Source organism: Lampris incognitus, chromosome 2 (genome assembly GCF_029633865.1).
Source record: "Lampris incognitus isolate fLamInc1 chromosome 2, fLamInc1.hap2, whole genome shotgun sequence".
Lineage (NCBI taxonomy): Eukaryota > Metazoa > Chordata > Actinopteri > Lampriformes > Lampridae > Lampris > Lampris incognitus.
In genome coordinates this window covers 135,089,596-135,109,197 of record NC_079212.1, presented here as the reverse complement: position 1 = coordinate 135,109,197, position 19,602 = coordinate 135,089,596, and the positions used below count along the sequence as shown (strand labels likewise).

Here is a 19,602-nt window from a genome sequence, read left to right as displayed (position 1 = left end):
TCATGCAATCAGCCCGGATAAGACGATATACATGTTGACTTGGAAACCAGTGCCGGTGAGTTATGTCGCCATGGCAAACGAGTGAAAATTAAGAAAAAGAACAAAAAACAAGAGAGAAAACCCTTGAAGAGGAAATATAAAAGACATGTTGTGCAACATTGTGTAGGCCGGTCGCTAGCTGGAAGTTTCCATTGTTTGATAAATTCTCGATCAGAAGATCTGGAAAAACAACAAACACACACACACACAGACACACACACACATATACACACACACACACACACACACACACATACACACATATGTAGATCTCTCTCTCTTTCTCTGTATATATATATATATGTGTGTTTGTGTGTGTGTGTGTGTGTAACAACAGATCATCAATACACCAGCGATGGTTTATGATGATGATGATGATGACAACTGTTTTCCGATCAGCAACAGAATAACAAAAATATGGGTTAAAGGACCACGACCAAGTTAAGGAGAAAATAGGACCAAGGTGAAAAAGCTCAGAAACATCCATTTAGATCACACGCAGCCAGACTAACCAAGGCCAGAATGAAAGAGACTGGAACCACATACGTCTTTGTGCCTGATGGGGGTTTCAGTTTCTGCATTTTGTGATCTAAATTCACGACGCTAACACAAACAGCAAAGTGGATGTTCTGTGTTCGTTCTTACTGGAGGAATTTTCCAGGCTGACTTCCTCTTCTTCTCAGACAGCATGCTATTACCTGCGTCAGCCATTCTGCAGCAACAGTGGCCCTTTCACATCCATGGAAACTCGGCTGGTCTGTAACACGCACCTCTTGTCGGTGGCGTCCTCCATCCATAAATTGCAGGTTTTGGTTCTGCGTTGCCCCTCATGACTTTGACTCTGAGACAAGGGAGGGGAGTAAGGGCACCGACACAAGTGCCATGTTGATACCGTCTCTCCTCTCACTACTGTCTGGTGTGTACGTGTGTGTGTGTATATATATATATATATATATATATATATATATATATATATATATATATATATATATATATATATATATATATAGTGGTGAGGACAGTCCTGCTGGCCTGGCTGTGGACGCACAACCTGCACCGTGAGAGAAACGCTGTCTCAGGAGTGAGAGGGGGGAGGCAGGTGAATCATGAGAATGGATTATTATTGTGATGCATATGCATTGAACCAGTTTTGTATGTTCCTCTACGGGGGGGGGGGCGAGAGAGGGGAGAGATAGAGAGAGAGGGAGAGAGGGGGAGGGAGCGAGAGAGTGGAGAGAGAGAGGGGGAGAGAGGGGGGGAGGGAGGGGGAGAGAGAGGGAGCGAGAGGGGGGGAGGGAGGGAGAGAGACGGGGAGGGAGGGAGGGAGTGAGAGAGAGAGGGGGAGGGAGTGAGGGGGAGAGAGAGAGTAGAGAGAGAGAGGGAGCGAGAGAGTGGAGAGAGAGAGGGGGAGGGAGGGATGGAGCGAGAGCGAGTGGGGGTGGGAGAGGAGGAGGGAGGGAGGGGGAGAGAGATGGAGGGAGAGAGTGGAGAGAGAGAGAGGGGGAGAGAGGGAGCGTGAGAAAGGGGGGGGTTGATGCATTAGCCAAATACATGGGAAAAATGCATCAACACATCTATTTTCCCTCGCACGCGGACGCGCACAGAAACATGAAACAATCCTCAGCAAATATGCACATAAAATTACTCACACACCGCATATAAGGGCAGGGGTGGGGGGGGGGTTGAATCCCAAACCTTTTTCTTTTTTAAATCTAGAAAGAAAGCATTAGTGTGATTTTCATGTCACGTGTGTGTGGTATCACAAAGGGGCAGCTGTTCCAGCTGTTCAATGATGGTGTGTTTGCCAGGTCAACACGGCAGAAGAAGAGAGAGGAAGAGTTGTGCTGGCGGACGTAAAATGAATAAAACATCGAATGGAATGGTCCTCACAGTTCCACATCTCTCTCTCTCGCTCTTTCTGTCTGTCTCCCCCCCTCCCCCACCTTTCTGTCTGTCTCCCCCCCTCCCCACCATTCTGTCTGTCGCTCACTCATCTAGAAAGGCCGCAAGAAGACTTGGGTGCAGTTGGTGTAAAAATCAGTATTTGGACGGAAGCCTGGGTGGGTCTGTGCGCCGCGCGCGCCTCTCCGCCGTGTCACGCGGACGCCCACGGTGCAACACTTCCACGAGCAAAGCGAGCGTCTCCTCCTCGCATCTGCTCCCCCCGTGCGGAAGACAACTCACCTCCAGTACCCGCGACCAGTATCCGCAGCACAGACACGGCTAATTAGCCGGGGCTGACGGTGTCCAGCGCCTCCAGCTTCGCATGAATATGAAAATGCACGTGCAACCTTCTGAAATGCTAATGCAGTGAAAGACACAACATGCCGGATGTGTTAACGCAGCTTCTAAACAACACTTAGGCTGTCCGGGAGAAGGTGTGATGGTTTTGTCACCCGGGCTACAAAAAAAAAAAGTGCAAAAAGAAGGGAGACCAAAAGTCAACTGTGAAATTAAGAGGCATCAGACAATGGTCATTTTGTTTATTTGTTTTTATTATTATTATCATTATTATTATTATTATGCAGATTTTGAAATAAAAGAAGCGTTGTGACACAAACTGATGCCGCTGGCAAGGAAAGAAAGGACCAGCACCCCAAGATGTAAAAAATAAAGCAATCATCACCATTTGTGATCATCATCATCATCATCATCATCATCGTCTCATCGTCGTCATCATCATCATCATCATCATCGTCGTCATCATGATCATTATTATTTTCAAACCAAATTGAAAAACAATAAAATTAGAATAAAAATGCACCTCTATCATAAGAAGCAAAAAAAAAAACTCATTTCTTTCATAAATAAGGAAACCTGTCAAATGGCCGATGGGCAAATTGCAAAAAAAAAAAAAAAAAAAAGGTTGATAACCATTTAAAATATTTATCATTACTGGCTTTACAAATAAAACTACAATTGGCAGGTTTATACACAACTTAAAATGTTATATTCCTGTTACAACTAAAACTGAAATTATGCTACAGTAAGAGATAAAAACAGATGCCTTTGTCAACAAAATGCATTCATATTAATCACAAAAAACTTAAAAAAAGAAAAGAAAAAAGAAAAGATGAGTTCAACACAACCCAACACCTAAGAGACCCTACTAGAAACTTCTCGGTTCACCGGCGTGTGGATGTGACGGCTCCATTCACATAGCCCACGAGCTCACCTCTGCACCGCGGAAGAGGGGAGACTGACATTTACCAGCAGAGAAGAAAGAGAGAGAGAGAGGGGGAGAGAGAGAGAGAGAGAGGGGGAGAGAGAGAGGGAGAGAGAGAAACAAGGGGGTGTGGGCAGAGGGGGATTTTGAGGCAGTACACCTGCGTGACTCTCGCCTTCTTTCATTTTTATCTCACGCCTTCTCCTTTTTTCCCCCTCCCTCCAACGCTGTCTCTCTCTCCCCTCGTCTATCACTCTCCCCGTCCATCTCTCACCTGGCTCTTTCCATTTAGTCGTCTGCAGGACACATCTTCTGTATTCAGTTTTAGATTGGAGTTTATTGGAAAAGAACACACACCAGTGAGCACAGATCTAATGTGAGATGGAGTGTGCCAAGCGCTCCTCTGAAACCCAGCTGCACGAGGCCCCTCAAACTCGCGACACAATCCCAAACACCGAAACATGCCCGCCCGCGCACGGGGGGGTGTGTGTGTGTGTGTGTGTGTGTGTGTGCACATGCGCGCGCGTGGGTGCATACATGCACACACACACATACACAAACACACACTCATACATTCAAACACACACACACCATTGCACACCCAAAATACTCATTGTGAATGCAGTAATACTAACGTGTCCATACATTCATATGTGCCTGCCTGCACTCATACACACACACACACACACACACACACATACACATGCACACACACACACACAAACACGCACACATGCACATATGCACGCACAATATATTTTGAGATACAAACTGATGACCCACATGTAATATTGAATGAGAAACAAGTCTATCTGGACCTCAAATCCCCAATTTGATCCCATAAAAGTGATATTTACAATCACACTGTGACAGCTCCGCAGACCCCCGCGGGTCCTTCCACATTACAAAAGATGCTTTTGTTTTTGTTTTCCGCTTCTTTTTCTCCGTCCCAGCTTTTCTGTACTAGGTTGCGGGTGGGGGGTGGGGGGGGGCCCTTCAGCAAGGCTACTGTAACACGAAGGGCCCGGCGAGGGAACCTACTAAAAGTTAATGCCTCCCTTACAGGAACGGGGCCCAACGTGCTTACTGGCAAAGAAAAAACAGAAAAAAAGAAAGAAAGAGAGGGAGAGAAAGATTAAAAAAAAAAAAGAGGCAAAAATAAATAAAACAGCAACAACAAGACAACGAGAGAAAAACAAACAAACACGCACACAAAAGGAAATTAAAAATGATTAAAGAAGAAGGTTCTTCTTCTCTTCCCATTCTAATTAAAGCTGTACGGGGGTCCCTGAGGGGACATCCATGGTGAGACTCTACAGCCCTGCCTGGTTTTTGGAAAGGAAGGGGGGTGGAGTGGGGGTGGGGGGGCAGATAGACACACAACTCTTGACAGCAAACCAGGGGAGGCGGGTTGGGTGGTGTGGGTGGGGTGGTGGTAGTGGGTGGGGGGGGGTTATTTTCTAAGTGCTTAGCAAACAGAAACAGCAAGAGGACCACTGCTGTGGTAAATGGTGCAGAAAAAAAAACAAAACTTCATAAATCTGTAAAGAAACTGCGAGGAATCGTCGTTGCGTTGACAAAAAAAACAAACCAAGGTGGTGGTGGTGGTGTCGCGAAGGCGGAGTGCATGCGTGTGCGTGTATGTATGTATGTATGTATGTGTGTATGTATGTATGTGTGTGTGTGTGTACATGTGTGTTTGTGGATGTACGCATGTATTTGTGTCAATGTGTATGTAAGCATGGGTACGGTAGGGGGGAGGGGAAGAGTGGGGGAGGGGGGGCAGTTGAGAGTAGACTCCCCAGTGTCGTTGTGTGTTTTGTTGACAGCCCACGATCTTCATCTTCGTCTTCAGGTGAGGTAGAGCGGCTTGTCCCTGGCTATCATGCTGCCGCTGGTTGAGAAACACAGACAGAGGCCCACGTGTGGTTATTAATGAAGGTACGAGTGCATGTAACAGTACACACATCAGTATCATGTCATTTTGTCAGACGGTGCGCGGCGGTAATTGGCTGGGGTGTAACAGATGCTGACTACGTTGTTTATTATTTATTGCAGAAATGTGTGTAAAGAGCATTGTTCCTGCAGCTGTGACGTCTTCTGACAGGAGTGTGGAAGGAAAACAACGCATAGCTGATGGACACTTGTGACGTCGGCGGCGGGTGAGACCAGGGCCGGAATCAGCCTTTTCGGGTCTTTTGTGAATTTTAATGTCAAAATCCTGATGAAGCCCGCTGACCTGGCGAAACACCCGTTGAATTAAAGCTGTACTGAATCCACGAGTGTGAGACTGTTGCAACTTCTAACGGTCCTCACGTCTTCACCTCAGACAGGAAGAAGGTGTGTTTCTTATTAAAGGTGGGCCAGACTCTAAACAAGAGTATTTTCTAACATCACTTATCGCTTTAACCATCAGGCACTTTGTACCGTCTCCTGCTAGAACCCAGTTTGTCTAGTTTTCTCTTTTTAAAACAGCGCCCCCTAGGTCAGCTTCTCTCACTCAAATCTTTTTTTCCTGATAGTCATGATGTCATCAGACACTCATTTACATACAGCCAATCAGATCAAGTCATCGAGATATGAAACCCCACCCACCCTTACTGCAAACTCTTGCTTGCACTTGTCACTCAAAGGTCAGCTCATGAATATTAATGAGGACTGGACCACACCCTCACAGGTGTTCAGACAACAGAGAGCAGATCGATAAAGGTATAAAAAAAGCACCATATTAGTAATTTACTAATATATAGTATATATTTTTTTATTGTGTTCAAGGTTTTTAGACATGGAAAGTTGAATCTGACTACAGCTTTTGTTCTGGTGAAAATATGAACATGACCAACGAGGGGCTGGACAGCCAGCGTCATGATGGACAACCGGCATCATGATGGACAACCGGCATCATGACGGACAACCAGCATCATGATGGACAACCAGCATCATGATGGACAACCGACATCATGATGGACAACAAGCATCATGATGGACAACCAGCATCATGATGGACAACCAGCATCATGACGGACAACCAGCATCATGATGGACAACCAGCATCATGATGGACAACCGACATCATGATGGACAACCAGCATCATGATGGACAACCGACATCATGACGGACAACCAGCATCATGACGGACAACCAGCATCATGACGGACAACCAGCATCATGATGGACAACCAGCATCATGACGGACAACCAGCATCATGATGGGCACTGTGTAGATGGCGGTGTGTGAGACTGACTGAAAGACTTCTGCAAACTGCTAAAATACTGAAAGTCATGGCATTAGCAGTTTTCCCCCCAGCACAATCCACAGGCCGTAAACATCTTTTAAAGTTGCAGATTTATGCAGAAGTGAAAAGCCTGCCAGGCCGTTTAGAACAATCACAAAGAGAGAAAAAAAAACCCTCGGTTTGGTACATCTGTTTTCCTCTGTCGTCTGACAAACACATGACGAGCCGTATTATCTCTCCATTACCAGGCCAGCTGTCCCTCCCTATCGCACTGGGATGGCGCCGACACCTCTCAACAACTTTTTTTACATTTTAATATATTTTGAATTAGCAGGAGACTGCTGACATGACAGAATATGATTACTCCAAAGTGACTTCTTGTGTAGATTTCGATTAGGCATGAAATAGCTGACAAAACGTCACAACACAACATCACACTTTTAGCAAAAAACACCATTTATAAAAACAGAATCCTGTGATCTTGACTTGAACTTTTTTCAAAAATGTTTTACATAATATTTTGTCTCTGACAAAAATAAGATAACAAAAAAATCTCCACAGCCAGATATCATTAAAGCCTGTATGGTATTTTTGTTATTTTCTGATTTTAAAAATTTGTGTATAATTTTAGCGTTAGAGACCACAGAGGACACTAGAAAACAACATTTCCTTCCGTCTCCACTGACCTGCAGTGGTTGCCACACTCCCGATTGCAGTATTCACCATCCCAGTCGTGGCCCTGCGGCACTCCGGGGCCCGGACCGGGACCAGGGGCTCCTGGAGACTGGGGGCCGCCGACACTCTTCTGATACTCTGACTGGAGGTGGGAGAAAGTCTGGACAGACAGACAGACAGACAGACAGACAGACAGAGAGAGAGAGAGAGAGAGAGAGAGAGAGAGAGAGAGAGAGAGAGAGAGAGAGAGAGAAAGAGAGAGAGAGCAAAGTGTACCATGCATGTTTATGCATTGGAAAGAAAAGACAGAGTGAAAGAGTGAGATGCAGCAGGAAAGATAGATCAATACATAGATAGGTGGACAGACAGACAGACGATAGGTGGACAGACAGACAGACGATAGGTGGATAGACAGACAAACAGACAGAGTGGGAGGGGGAGAGAATAAGAGGGAGTGAATCCAGGGCATACATTTCTTTTATCAGCAGAAATGCCAAACTGTTTTAATCGGTTAGCGTCCCGTTAGCACGTTACTCAAAGCGGCTCCCTGGAGCCTCACCTGCTGCCCGGGGGGCGGGGAGTGAAGGGAGGCCTGCAGCCCCATCTGGTGAGAGATGATTGGCTGGGACTGGACCTGCTGCATGCGGATTGGCTGGTTGAGGAGGGAGCTCTGGTGCAGGGAGAGCTGCTGGTGGGGGTGCAGCGGTGGGCTGATCTGGAAGGAGGAGGGGGGAGAGGCACTAATGCTGGGCAGCATCTGCGATTGGCTAAGGGTCCGCGACAGGGCGTGGCGGGGGGCGTGTCCTGCGTAGCTCTGCAGGTCGGTGAGCGGGAAGGCCCCTGGCCCCAGGTACGGCGAGGAGGCCTGCGGAGGAGCTGGCACACTGTAGAGAGGGGGGTTGGCGGACATCATGTGGGGTGAAGGCTGGCTCGTCTGGGAGCTTTTGGTCTCCCCAGGGTCGTTGTACGTCTAGAGAGGGAGCGAGGAAGTAAATAACAAAACTCTAATTATAAACAGAACAATGTATGAGCCCTTAGGGATCAATAATAATATCTGGCTTAATTAATTATGGATGACTTTTGCATTACTCATTTAGCGTGTGAAACATAATCAGAGTAAAATAGATTTAAGCAAAAAACAAAAAAAAACACATCATAATTTATGATACAGAAATGCTGTTGTAGGGTTAATGTTGCTGTTATTATCATTATTATTATGTTATTCAATTTGACAGACACACACAATTACTGCTGAATGTCACATCCTTGGAAATGCATATGTACAGTTTCCTAAAATTGCATCTGGAATAAGAGAGATGCCTCCAAACACTTTTTCACACACACACACAGACACAGACACAGACACAGACACACACACACACACACACACACACACACACTTCCTCTCTCTCCCTTTCTCTTGGCATATATATATATGTGTGTGTGTGTGTGTGTGTGTGTGTGTGTGTGTGTGTGTGTGTGTGTGTGTGTGTGTGTATGAAATACGTCCAGTCTTTCTCATTAACTGTCAAGCTAGCTGAGGTGATGTATGGCTGTCTGCTACTTAGTAATGACTCACATCTCTCCCTCAGAACCACCAAAAATAATCAATGAGGAGGGATGGAGGGATGGAGGGATGGGGAAAAAAAAGCAGAGGGGGCGATATATTTGCAGGGTCAAGTGGAAAATGAAATGCTGAAGAACGGCTGGAAAGGAGGGGGAAGAAAAGGAAGGGTGGGTGCGTGTCATGGAGTGGTGGAAGACAGTTTGTTGGTTTCTCATTTGATCTCGAGGCGACATTTGAGGGTGACACACGTCAGAGAACTTACAGTACGTACACTTCATCATCCGGAAACAAAAACTGCGTGGGATCGACTACTCCTCGCCTCACGTTCTGCTACATTTTCTTTATAATTTTTATTTATTCTTCCTCGTCTTTATTGCGTTAAACGTATTGTTAGTTTATCTACTGTATTCACTCTACTGAGTTATGCCTTTTCTGCCTTTTTTGTGTATCTTGACAAATCTAGTTTTCATGTGTGTGTTGCTTTTTGCTAGCTCGTGGAGAAGGGTGCGACTGTAGACCTCCCTCCTGAGGCCCTAGTTCTGTGAACCAATGGGGTTTGCAGAAGGGTCCTGACGAATCAAGTACGTCACTTCCTTTACGACAGCAGAAAGTCACGGAAGAGGCACATACCTCCACTTTTGTTCAAGATATCAAATTTTTTTATTAAATTAAAAACAATTTTAATTTTGAATTTAAAATTAAAACTAAGTTTTGGTAAATTTTTAAATTAATCTTTTAAATTTTATTTTTCAATATTTTTTGTTCAAAAGATAGCAAAAGATGTGGTAATGTTAATGTGAGTAAATGTGTTTGCGTTAGCATGATTTACCTGTGTAAGCCAAACAGCTCCATCCTATTAGAAAAGCGCTATATAAGTTTAATTCAATATTATTATTAATATACATGTGTATGCACATAGATATAAAAACGTAGATACTGTGTTGGTGATTTGATGAGCGTCTGCGTAGTCGCCATTGTGGGGCGGTTAAGATCAGCTAGTAAACAACGTGTACAGAGGGATGCAGACTTCACTACAAAATCGAGTGCACCTTGCTAAATTCTGAACCGAGTTTCATGAAATTTGGTTTGTTGTAAATGTGAGAAATTGAACATTTTACTGGTTTCTTATTGGAATTAAATTCAGTTACTGGGGGTGGATCAATTGTATTGTAGTGCTGTATTATATTTTACTGTATGTGTCTGTGTCTAAATTTAATTGATGAAAATAAAAATAACATATTTGAGATTTACAGTATTTGTGATATTGTTTGAGTAATGACAACTGTCCAGCCTGCAGAAGTGGATCACGATGAACTGACTGGATGTTCTCTTAACTGGAGTCTTTGGGAACAAAAATAATCTTGTTCACTTTATTAATGAATTGATTTCATTATTAATACAATAACAAGCAACCAGGCAGCTGTATAACAATATAATAGGTATAGAAATCTACATCTTTGGAAGAAAAGTCACACAAGAGGAAATTCCAAATAATTTGCACTTGATGTTTCCTATTCACAGATCGGAGCCGGCGTGTCCCAGAGGAAGTTGTGGCCATTCAGAAGGTTAATGTTTTGGCGTAGAGCTGATTAGATCCGCTCCCAGTAACTGAATTTAATTCCAATGTGTATGCACTTCATGCCTCACACATGAAGGTCAAGTTGTTTACCTACCCTCACTCAACATACACATATAGAGACCAGTTACTGACACAAGAAATTATTAAATATACCTTGGAAATGTGTAGTTGATCTACTCTTAATGTCATTGAATAGTTGTCATTGCAGAACAATGTCTTACTTAGCTGCCAACATCTCCTCGTCATGGCGCTTTTCAGTTCCCTGCATGTTATTCCCTCAGTGTGAGCTGTCTGTCAGTGTGGTGGACGGCCACAGTAAGGACAATGGCCACAGCTATGCTGCACGAGGTTTCGGCGTCACACACTGTTAATGTGCCATATTTTGCAAACGTTACAAAGATGGAAGCAAGATTAACTGGTTATGTGATGGTAGAATAAATTTGTTCGGAACCATTAGCATTAGCCTACCTACTGTGTTGTGAATGTTTTCCCTTTTTCAAGGTGTTCTTGGACCCCCTACAATCACTGCAGCTACACTGGAATTTTTTAATCTGATGGGTTTTACACAACCGGAATGACAATTATCAATGTAATGGAAGTTTGTGGAGCTGCCGACGAGATTATAGCGTCTAGATTATGACTAATTGATGATTTAATTGATTACGGCTAATGACTATTGCAAACTGTTCTCTTCTCTCATGTCTTTTCTCTCTCTCTGAATAAAGTCTTCTCCTTTCTCTTTTTCTGTGTGAATGGTGTCATGTGAGTCTCCCTTGTGTGCACGTGCAGTCGGTCCTCCTCCTAGGTCTCCATGCTGACGGTGGTTGCCACCTGGACGCTGCTTGGCATTCCCCTCATCACATTTTCTTTTTATATATCCCATATAGATCTTTTTCACATGGTGATGCTGGTCACGCGGCTTGGGTCATGGGGTTTTCCGGTGGCGTCTGGACACCGCTCGGCATCCTGTGCATCATATTCTTCATAAATTTTATAATTTCATTATAATTCTGTTTATCCTCTTTCAATGTTTCATTCTGTAAGTTGTGTACACACAACATCCATTGCGCATTGTCCGTCTTGGGAGAGAGATCCCTCCTCTGTTGCTCTCCCTAAAGTCTCCTCTTATTTTTTCTCCCTGTTAGGGAGTTGTTCCTTATCCGATGAGAGGGTCTAAGGACAAGATGTTGTGTTGCTGTAAAGCCCACTGAGGCAAATTTGTAATTTGTGATACTGGGCAATACAAATAAAATTGACTTGACTTGACTTAATATTCTACTCCTCATTTGATGAGAACGCTTACTCTCCATTGAGAGTTTCCGGAGGAAAAAAACGCTATCTCTCTCTCTCTCTCTCTCTCTCTCTCTCTCTCTCTCTCTCTCTCTCTCTCTCTCTCTCTCTCTCTCTCTCTCTCTCTATATATATATATACAGCTGATGATTGCTTATGGCATGAAACAGGCTTGTACTGTCTCATAAAGAATTTACTTGAATCACTGGATTATTTTGCTCCTTATTTGTTGAGCACTTTTCCTATCGTTGAGTGTTTCTTTTAACAAAATTATATATACTGCCTCCTGTGTGTGTATATGTCAGAATAACAAAAAAGTGTAATTTAAAACAAAGTCAAGAAAAATCCAACTGTACCAGTCTAGATTAGATTGAGGGTGCTATGAAAACCAAGAATGCACCAAGAACAGTATATATAACTAGGTGGATCAGGACAGGAAATTATTATTGGAAGAATGGCTATTTCATACAGTGGCAGTAAGTCGCAGGCCTGCCTGCATGTGCACAGCGCTAGAGGAGAGGGAGAGACGCTGACTGAGATTACTATGAGCAGCATGCATGGGAATAAATTACAATATAATAGATCTGTGCATATGTTTCACTTTCCCTCGATGGTCTGAATATCTAGCTGCTGCACAGTGCTGCTGTTGTGCTGTGCTGCTCTGTCTTGTCTGTCCGTGCGCTGCTGTCAGTGTCCTCTTTTCACATCAACAGTTATGAGTGTCACAGACAGGTGAATCAGTTCATCTGGACACAATGTTTAACTTAATGGGAGAAACGTTTTATCACTCATCCAAGTGATCTCGTCAGTCTCAACTGACTGCAGGTATCCCCACCCTTATAAACAGCACAGCTGCACAATGACTGAAGCCAACGATCAGTTTCACATGCAAACTGCCGTGACCATTACCTAGAGTTTCAGTGGCTGTGCTATTCACAGAGGACTGGGGAATAGTTGAAATCACAGCATTGTAAGATGGCGACAGATGTACCCTTAGCCCCCCCCCGCCCCGGTTAAGGGATGGTCGTTCCCTCTTCACATAGATGACCTCTTTGAGTCCCAGTTCAAACCAGCATTCCTCCCTATCAAGGACGTGCACATCCTCATCCTCAAAGGGGAGTGGCCACCGGCCTGTAGATGGGTGTAGACTGTGGAGTCGTGGCCTGCCGTGTTAGCTCTTCTGTGTTGTGCCATCCTCTTGGCCAGCGTCTGTTTGGTTTCCCCGATGTGCAAGTCACAGCAATCCTCCTGGTACTTAACAGCATACATGATAGTGCTCTGTTGTGCCGAGGGACCCGATCCTTGGGGTGCACCAGTTTCTGGCACAGCATGTTTTGGGTTCGAAGGCAACAGTAAAGTACATCTGTCACCAACTTACAATGCTGTGATTTCAACTATTCCCCAATCCTCTGTGAACAGTTCATATGGCCACTGAAACTCTAGTTGGTGGTCACGTCCATTTGCATGTGAAACCAATAGTTGGTTTCGGTCACTATGCAACTGTGCTGTTTATAAGGGTGGGGATACCTGCAGTCAGTTGAGACTGAGGAGGTCACTTGGATGAGTGATGAAACGTTTCTCCCACTAAACATTGTGTCCAGATGAACTGATTCACCTTTCTGTGATTTTACCTGGATTATTGAGCATGCATAAAGACAGTTATTAGTTTGTTTTTCACTGCATGAGAAAATGGACGTGTGGCGTGAGAGCATGTGAAAAGTGTCAATTACGCGAATCTCACAGTCAATGCGTGAGGGTTGGCAGCCCTGTTAATAACCACGTTACACTTAAAAGAGCTGACCCTGAGTTGGCTCCTTTGTGAAAGTCCCATCTCCACAGCCAAATCCTGCCCGATCAGCGAGCTAACTTTAGGTGGGCGGGCTGGCAAAGTTAGCTAACGTTGACCTGCAAACTGGTTCAGCATTTCGGCGAAAGTACAATCCTACTTTTGGCTAATTTAAAGCTTGGCTGGAGTCAGTGGGCCAAGTAGGTTCATTCAACATACACTAGCCTAGCTTTTCCTAAGTTCGATTTTCAGTCAGTGATCGCCGTTAAGCTAAATGGCATGTTTCTCCCCTTTGTGTGCATGACAGACTGTGACTGACATCCAAAGCGTGCTGTGGCAAACGATCAGCGACGGGTTGGACTGAACCACCTCCAAGGGTGGTCCAAAAATGTGTGATTTTTAATTACTTGTTTTTGTCAGTTGCTGAAAAAAGTAAAAAGATCATCGCTATAGGATGCCTCAATATAGACACCTGATTGCAGGGACAGTATGATGATAAGGGCAGCAAACCATAACTTTGCTCTCCCTACTTGAATAATGGGGTGCATTTGCTCCCCTTGCTCCATTGCTCAGGCGCATATGATGCTGGAATCATGTAGGCAAAAACGGGCTACTGAGGCACATGAAACACACACTAGTTTTAGTAACATTGCTATTCATGTTGGCACCAACAAGTGTTAGGCTAAAACAATCTGAGATCACAAATAAAAACATAGCTAGGACTTGTGACCTTGGCAGAAAGATGAGTCAGCATCAATTAATTCTATCTGGTCCTTTGTCCGTGAGGGTTGCTGATGAGAGTCATAGTAGGCTAGCTTCATTGAACCGCTGGCTGGCTTGGTTCTGTAAAGCGCAGTGTCTTTTATTTCCAGATAACTGACCCTCCTCCTGGGGCAAACCTAGCCTGCTGAAAGCGGACGGTACTGATGAAGGGATCAGGGTTTTTTAATACCTGCACCCACCTGACCCATTATGAGAGCCAATCCGCACTGCTCGACCCGCTAAAATATGCGTTAATTACCCACCCAAATCCGAACCTGACCCGCAAACCTCCAAATTTAGCTTAGGCTATAGCAAAGTTAGCAGTGTTGTACTAATTCGTTTTTGAGCTGTTTGCTAAGCATAATACTGCAAGGCATCGCCTGTTGTTTCCCAGCCTAATAGCATCTGGGTCTAGGCTACTAAATACACATACGAACTGCTCCAAATGGAGTTCTTTACTGGTGAATAGCAGCAAAACAAGTAACCCTTCATTAAAGACACAAACTCTGTCTCTCTCTCTCACACACACACACACGCCTCTTCTTTCTGACCCAAGAAAGCGTTTTGGCAGTGAAAAAAAAGCCAAGGATACCAGTTAGGGAAAAAAACTCGTAGGTGAAGCCTCAACACTCTAAAAGACATGCATTGAGCAGAACCATGATCACAGACTGATGATAAAGCTGCTTTGTGTGTTTGAGAGAGCGAGCGAGCGAGTGAGAGAGAGAGAGAGAGAGAGAGAGAGAGAGAGAGAGAGAGAGAGAGAGAGAGTGGGGGAGGGGAGAGAAGGTGGGCTAGTAATGCACAGCCTAGCGTATTGTTTCTGTAAGTTATTTATAACTTACTTGGAGCGCTGCTTTGTCACTTTTTGACCCACCCGCCCGAACCCGTGATATTTTCTAGTAAACTTACCCTCGGGCGGGTTTGGGTCGACCTGTGCATCGCTAGCAGACGGCTTCCACCCAACTGGAGAAGGCACTGCTCTTCTATCCAGACATATAGGTAGTTGCTTATAGCAGGTTTGACATTAGGGACTTCAGGCATGGCGAGCTGCAGGCAATTAGAGAACCTGCTAGGCACAATTTTAGTGGGGGTTTAGATTCTACTAAATCTGTCAATGTGTTGAGCCAGGTCAACTCTGATAGTGTAGGTCATCAGATTGATAGTGCAGTTTATCAAATTGAGACTGTCTCCTTCCTCCGCCGTGCCACGTGCAAGTTTTCTTGCACACCAAAAACTAACCACAACAATCTAAATGTCTTTATCTACTTCTGGCAGTGGCAATGTGTATCACAAGTCATCTCACCAAATCACAACTTTATCTCTACCTCAACACATACGCAGGCCTCCCAATTCCTCTATTGCTACCCTTAGACATCTTGTCCCAATTAAAATGACCTTATCCACTGCTAGGCTCAATCAAAGGCATATCCCAGCAAAACCTAGTAGTACACAAGCCCTCAAGTCAATATCAGATCACTATCTAGCAAAGCCATGCTGGTAAATGACTTAATCTTGAAGCATAGTTTTGATATGCTCGGCTTATGCAAAAACTTGGCTCAACCCAAATGTATTCTTACCACTACATGATGCCTCACCGCCTGACCACACTTGTGCTCATGCTGCTCCAGCTACCAAACAAGATGGGGGTGTTTCCCTAATTTATCACATCTTTAATCTTGGCTCAAAATCCGAAACTACATTTGAATCTTTTGAGGTGTTAGTCATGTCTCTCTCTGCACCAGCTGCAAACAGCTCTATCTAGGTTAATGGACTCCTTCCATTTTACCTTGTTGTTCTCTAGCAGCCATCTGGGCTCTATTCCCAATTCTTAGATGACTTCACGGACTTATTTCAAGACATTGCTGACAATATCTTAATCCTTGGTGATTTCAATTTCCATCTATATAAAACATCTGATCCTCTTAGTAAGGCTTTTTTGGCAGTTCTTGATACCTTTGGTTTTGTTCGATATGTGCGCAATGCCACCCATCGCCGTGGCAACACTCTGATCTGATTCTAGCATGTGGTGTAGTTGTTTCTGATCTGGCCGTCTCTCCTCTTACATCCTGCTGTGTCAGTAGGGATGAGCGAGTACACCATTCTCTGTGTTCGTATCTGTTCAACCAACTAAATGATCTGTAGCTGTACTCTGAATGGGCGGGGCTTAACCAGGAAGTGGGCTGGGCTTAACAGGAAGTTGGTGTTTTAAGCCTTAAATGGATATGGGTTGATGAAAAGTTGCTACATTTATTGTTTACAGGACAACTTCAGAATTGAGCTCCAGATCAATGTGTTTGATCACAAGAGTAAGAGAACTAGTTACAGAACAAGCTTTTTATAAACTTGAATGGATAAACTTCACTGAATCAATGAACACATGTATTGTATTAAGAGGTATGACGTAAAATCCTTGAACTAGAGTTTTTATACTCGACATAACTTTCTTTTTTATATATTTTTGTTTCACTTTTTAAAAATTAAATCCCTGTGATGGCCTGGTGGCCTGTCCAGGGTGTGTCCCCGCCTACGGCCCAATGACTGCTGGGATAGGCTCCAGCATCCCCGCGACCCTGAGGGCAGGATAAGCAGTTTCGATAATGGATGGATGGAAATTTAAACAGTATGATGTTTGCGTGTGTGAACCTAGGGCTTTTTTTATTTAACATTTTTTTTAAATTTCTACACAAAGTAAGACACAATGTTATTTATGTGGTGTGTGTGTGTGTGTGTGTGTGTGTGTGTGTGTCTGTGCAGTCAAACATGTAGGCTATGTAATAGTTCAATAGATATCCTAATATTTATAGGCTATAAACAAAGCCGATATATTTAAAGCCTTAACTTGTAATATTTATACTGTTATTTATTATTAATAATATTAATACTGTTATTTATTTTTATGCGCCACAGTGAGAAAAAATGTCAGGCACTCAGTGCATGACCAGCCATATTAAAAAAAAAAAGAAAGAAAAGAAAAATAATAATGTACTTTGTGTGTTCCCCAAGTAATGGATGTGTGTGTGTGTGTGGTCAAATAAGTAGTTATGTCCTATAGGTACACAATGAAAGATTTAGCCTGGTATTTGTTTGCAGCGTAGATCGTTACTCTGGTTTCTTATTTATTTATTTATTTTTAAATGAACTGACGGTGTGAACCTGGGTGATTTATGCAAACAGCCCGTGTTGGTGATCCAACATGGAAATGCATTCAGCCTTGCAACTGTATTCTTGTCAAAAGCACTGTGTGCGATATGAGCTAAGTTCACCAAGTAACTTGGTTGACTTAAGATATTTTACAAACTGGGGTAGGAGTGAGCTGAGGGAAGAAAACCTAACCAGTGTAGGAGCAGTGAGAGTGGCGAGCTGCTAATCCTTGTGGATGGAGTGGCTGTGATGACTGGCAAGATTGTGTTTGTGTGGCGCAGCAGCAGTGAACTATATGGTCTGGGTAGGGGAGGAGCGCTGTGTGTGGCTGGCCTATCACAGAACAACGTGGACACAGATACACAAAAGTACATTATCCATACCTGATACTTGTTTCAGCTGAGTATTCATTCTGAGTATCGGGGTCAACTGTTCTAAGTAATGGAGAGAAGAGTGTGGGTGGAGAAGAGGGTCGGGAGTGATTTGCACGGGAGTGATTTGCGACAGAAGGGTACCAGCAAGAGTTAAAGGGAAGGTTTACAAGATGGTTGTGAGACCAGCTATGTTATATGGTTTGGAGACAGTGGCACTGAGGAAAAGACAGGAGGTGGAGCTGGAGGTGGCAGAGTTGAAGATGCTAAGATTTTCATTGGGAGTGACAAAGAAGGACAGGATTAGGACTGAGTACATTAGAGGGACAACTCAGGTTGGATGGTTTGGAGACAAAGCAAGAGAGGCAAGATTTTTTTTTGTGGCATATCCGCCTTTATTGGATAGAGATAGTAGACAGAGAACGACAGGAAAGACAGGAGAGAGAGAAATACATACATGCAGCAAAGGGCCCAGGCTGAATTCGAACCCATGCTGCTGCGGTAAGGACTCAGCCTTATGTGGCACACGCTCTACCAGGTGAACCACCGGGGCACCCCAAGAGAGTCAAAATTGAGATGGTTTGGAAATGTGCAGAGCAGAGATGCTGGTTATATTGGGAGAAGGATGCTGAAGATTGCGTTTCCAGGGAAGAGGAAAAGAGGAAGGCCAAAGAGGAGGTTTATGGATGTGGTGAGGGAGCACATGCAGGTGGCTGGTGTGACAGAGGAAGATGTAGAGGACAGGAAGAGATGAAAACAGATGATCCACTGTGGCGACCCCTAATGGGAGCAGCAAAGAAAAGGATGGGCTGCTCCAATCGATCGGCCGCCGATCATTATCGGCCAATTTTCCCTCTAAATAGTTTGATTGGAGCTCTCTATAAAGGCCGATCAGAACAGCTGATCAGATGACAAAAATATATCAGACATTTCTCCGTGTGCAGCAAAAGAAGCTTGCTAAAATGGCTTCACTGGTCTGGCAGTTCTACAAGGTGTCTGAAAAAGACAATAAAGTAGCTATATACAATGTGTGTGAAGCAGAAATCCCTCGTGGTGGAACGCAACAACGACATTTTATTACCACAAACCTCATTAGACATTTGAGAATTCGTCATGTCAAAGAATACAGCGAGTATGAAAGGCAAGCCAGCGCAAATGTCGAGTTAACCCTTTAGCAATTCAGTCTTCCGTCACTCAGGGGAAAACTTAAAAAAAAATTCCCCCTTTTTCTCCCCAATTGTACTTGGCCAATTACACCACTCTTCCCAGCCATCCAGGTCTCTGCTCCACCCCCTCTGCCAATCCGGGGAGGACTGCAGACTACCAAATGCCTCCTCCGATACACGTGGAGTTGCCAGCCGCTTCTTTTCACCTGACAGTGAGGAGTTTCGCCAGGGGGACTTAGCGCGTGGGAGGATCATGCTATTCCCCACAGTCCGCTCTGAACAAGTGCCCCGACCGACCAGAGGAGGCGCTAGTTCAGCGACCAGAACACACCCATATCCGGCTTCCCACCCACAGACACAGCCAATTGTGTCTGTAGGGATGCCCAACCAAGCCGGAGGTAACACAAGGATTTGATCTGGCGATCCCCATGTTGGTATGCAATGGAATAGACCGCTACACTACCTGGACACCCAGTCAGGGAGACATTTAAACGGCAAGAACCTTATAGCAGCGACAGTAAGAAGTCAAAAGAAATATCAGCCAAGATAAATGGAATTCATTGGCCTTGATCAGCAGTCTCTTTCTGTAGTGGAAGATGAAGGGTTCCGACGCCTTATTACCTACTTGGATCCACGCTATATCCTTCCAGGGCGTAAATACTTCAGACGTGCGCCTGCCGCAGTTATACCAAACAGTGTATACACATATTGAAAGCAATTTAAAGGACAACGTCACATCAATTAATTTTGCAAGTGACATCTGGAATTCGAGTGCATGTCCCATGTCCCTGTTAAGCTTAACCGTGCACTTTATTGATCAAAA

The 19,602-nt window shown here is 44.3% G+C and overlaps 1 protein-coding gene across 2 annotated transcripts in view; it reads right to left on the bottom strand.

Moving 5' to 3' along the window:
* Positions 1 to 2,562: 2,562 nt before the first annotated feature.
* LOC130107815 (TOX high mobility group box family member 2-like) overlaps positions 2,563 to 19,602 on the bottom strand; it is a 69,813-nt gene continuing 52,773 nt past the window's right edge. For both annotated transcript variants that reach the window (XM_056274577.1, XM_056274578.1), the window contains 3 exons: positions 7,677 to 8,087; positions 7,129 to 7,277; positions 2,563 to 5,099 (listed from right to left, as the gene is read on the bottom strand). In XM_056274577.1, coding sequence (XP_056130552.1) covers positions 5,057 to 5,099; positions 7,129 to 7,277; positions 7,677 to 8,087 — 603 coding nt within the window. In that variant the 3' untranslated portion in view covers positions 2,563 to 5,056. The remainder of the gene's footprint in view (positions 5,100 to 7,128; positions 7,278 to 7,676; positions 8,088 to 19,602) is intronic.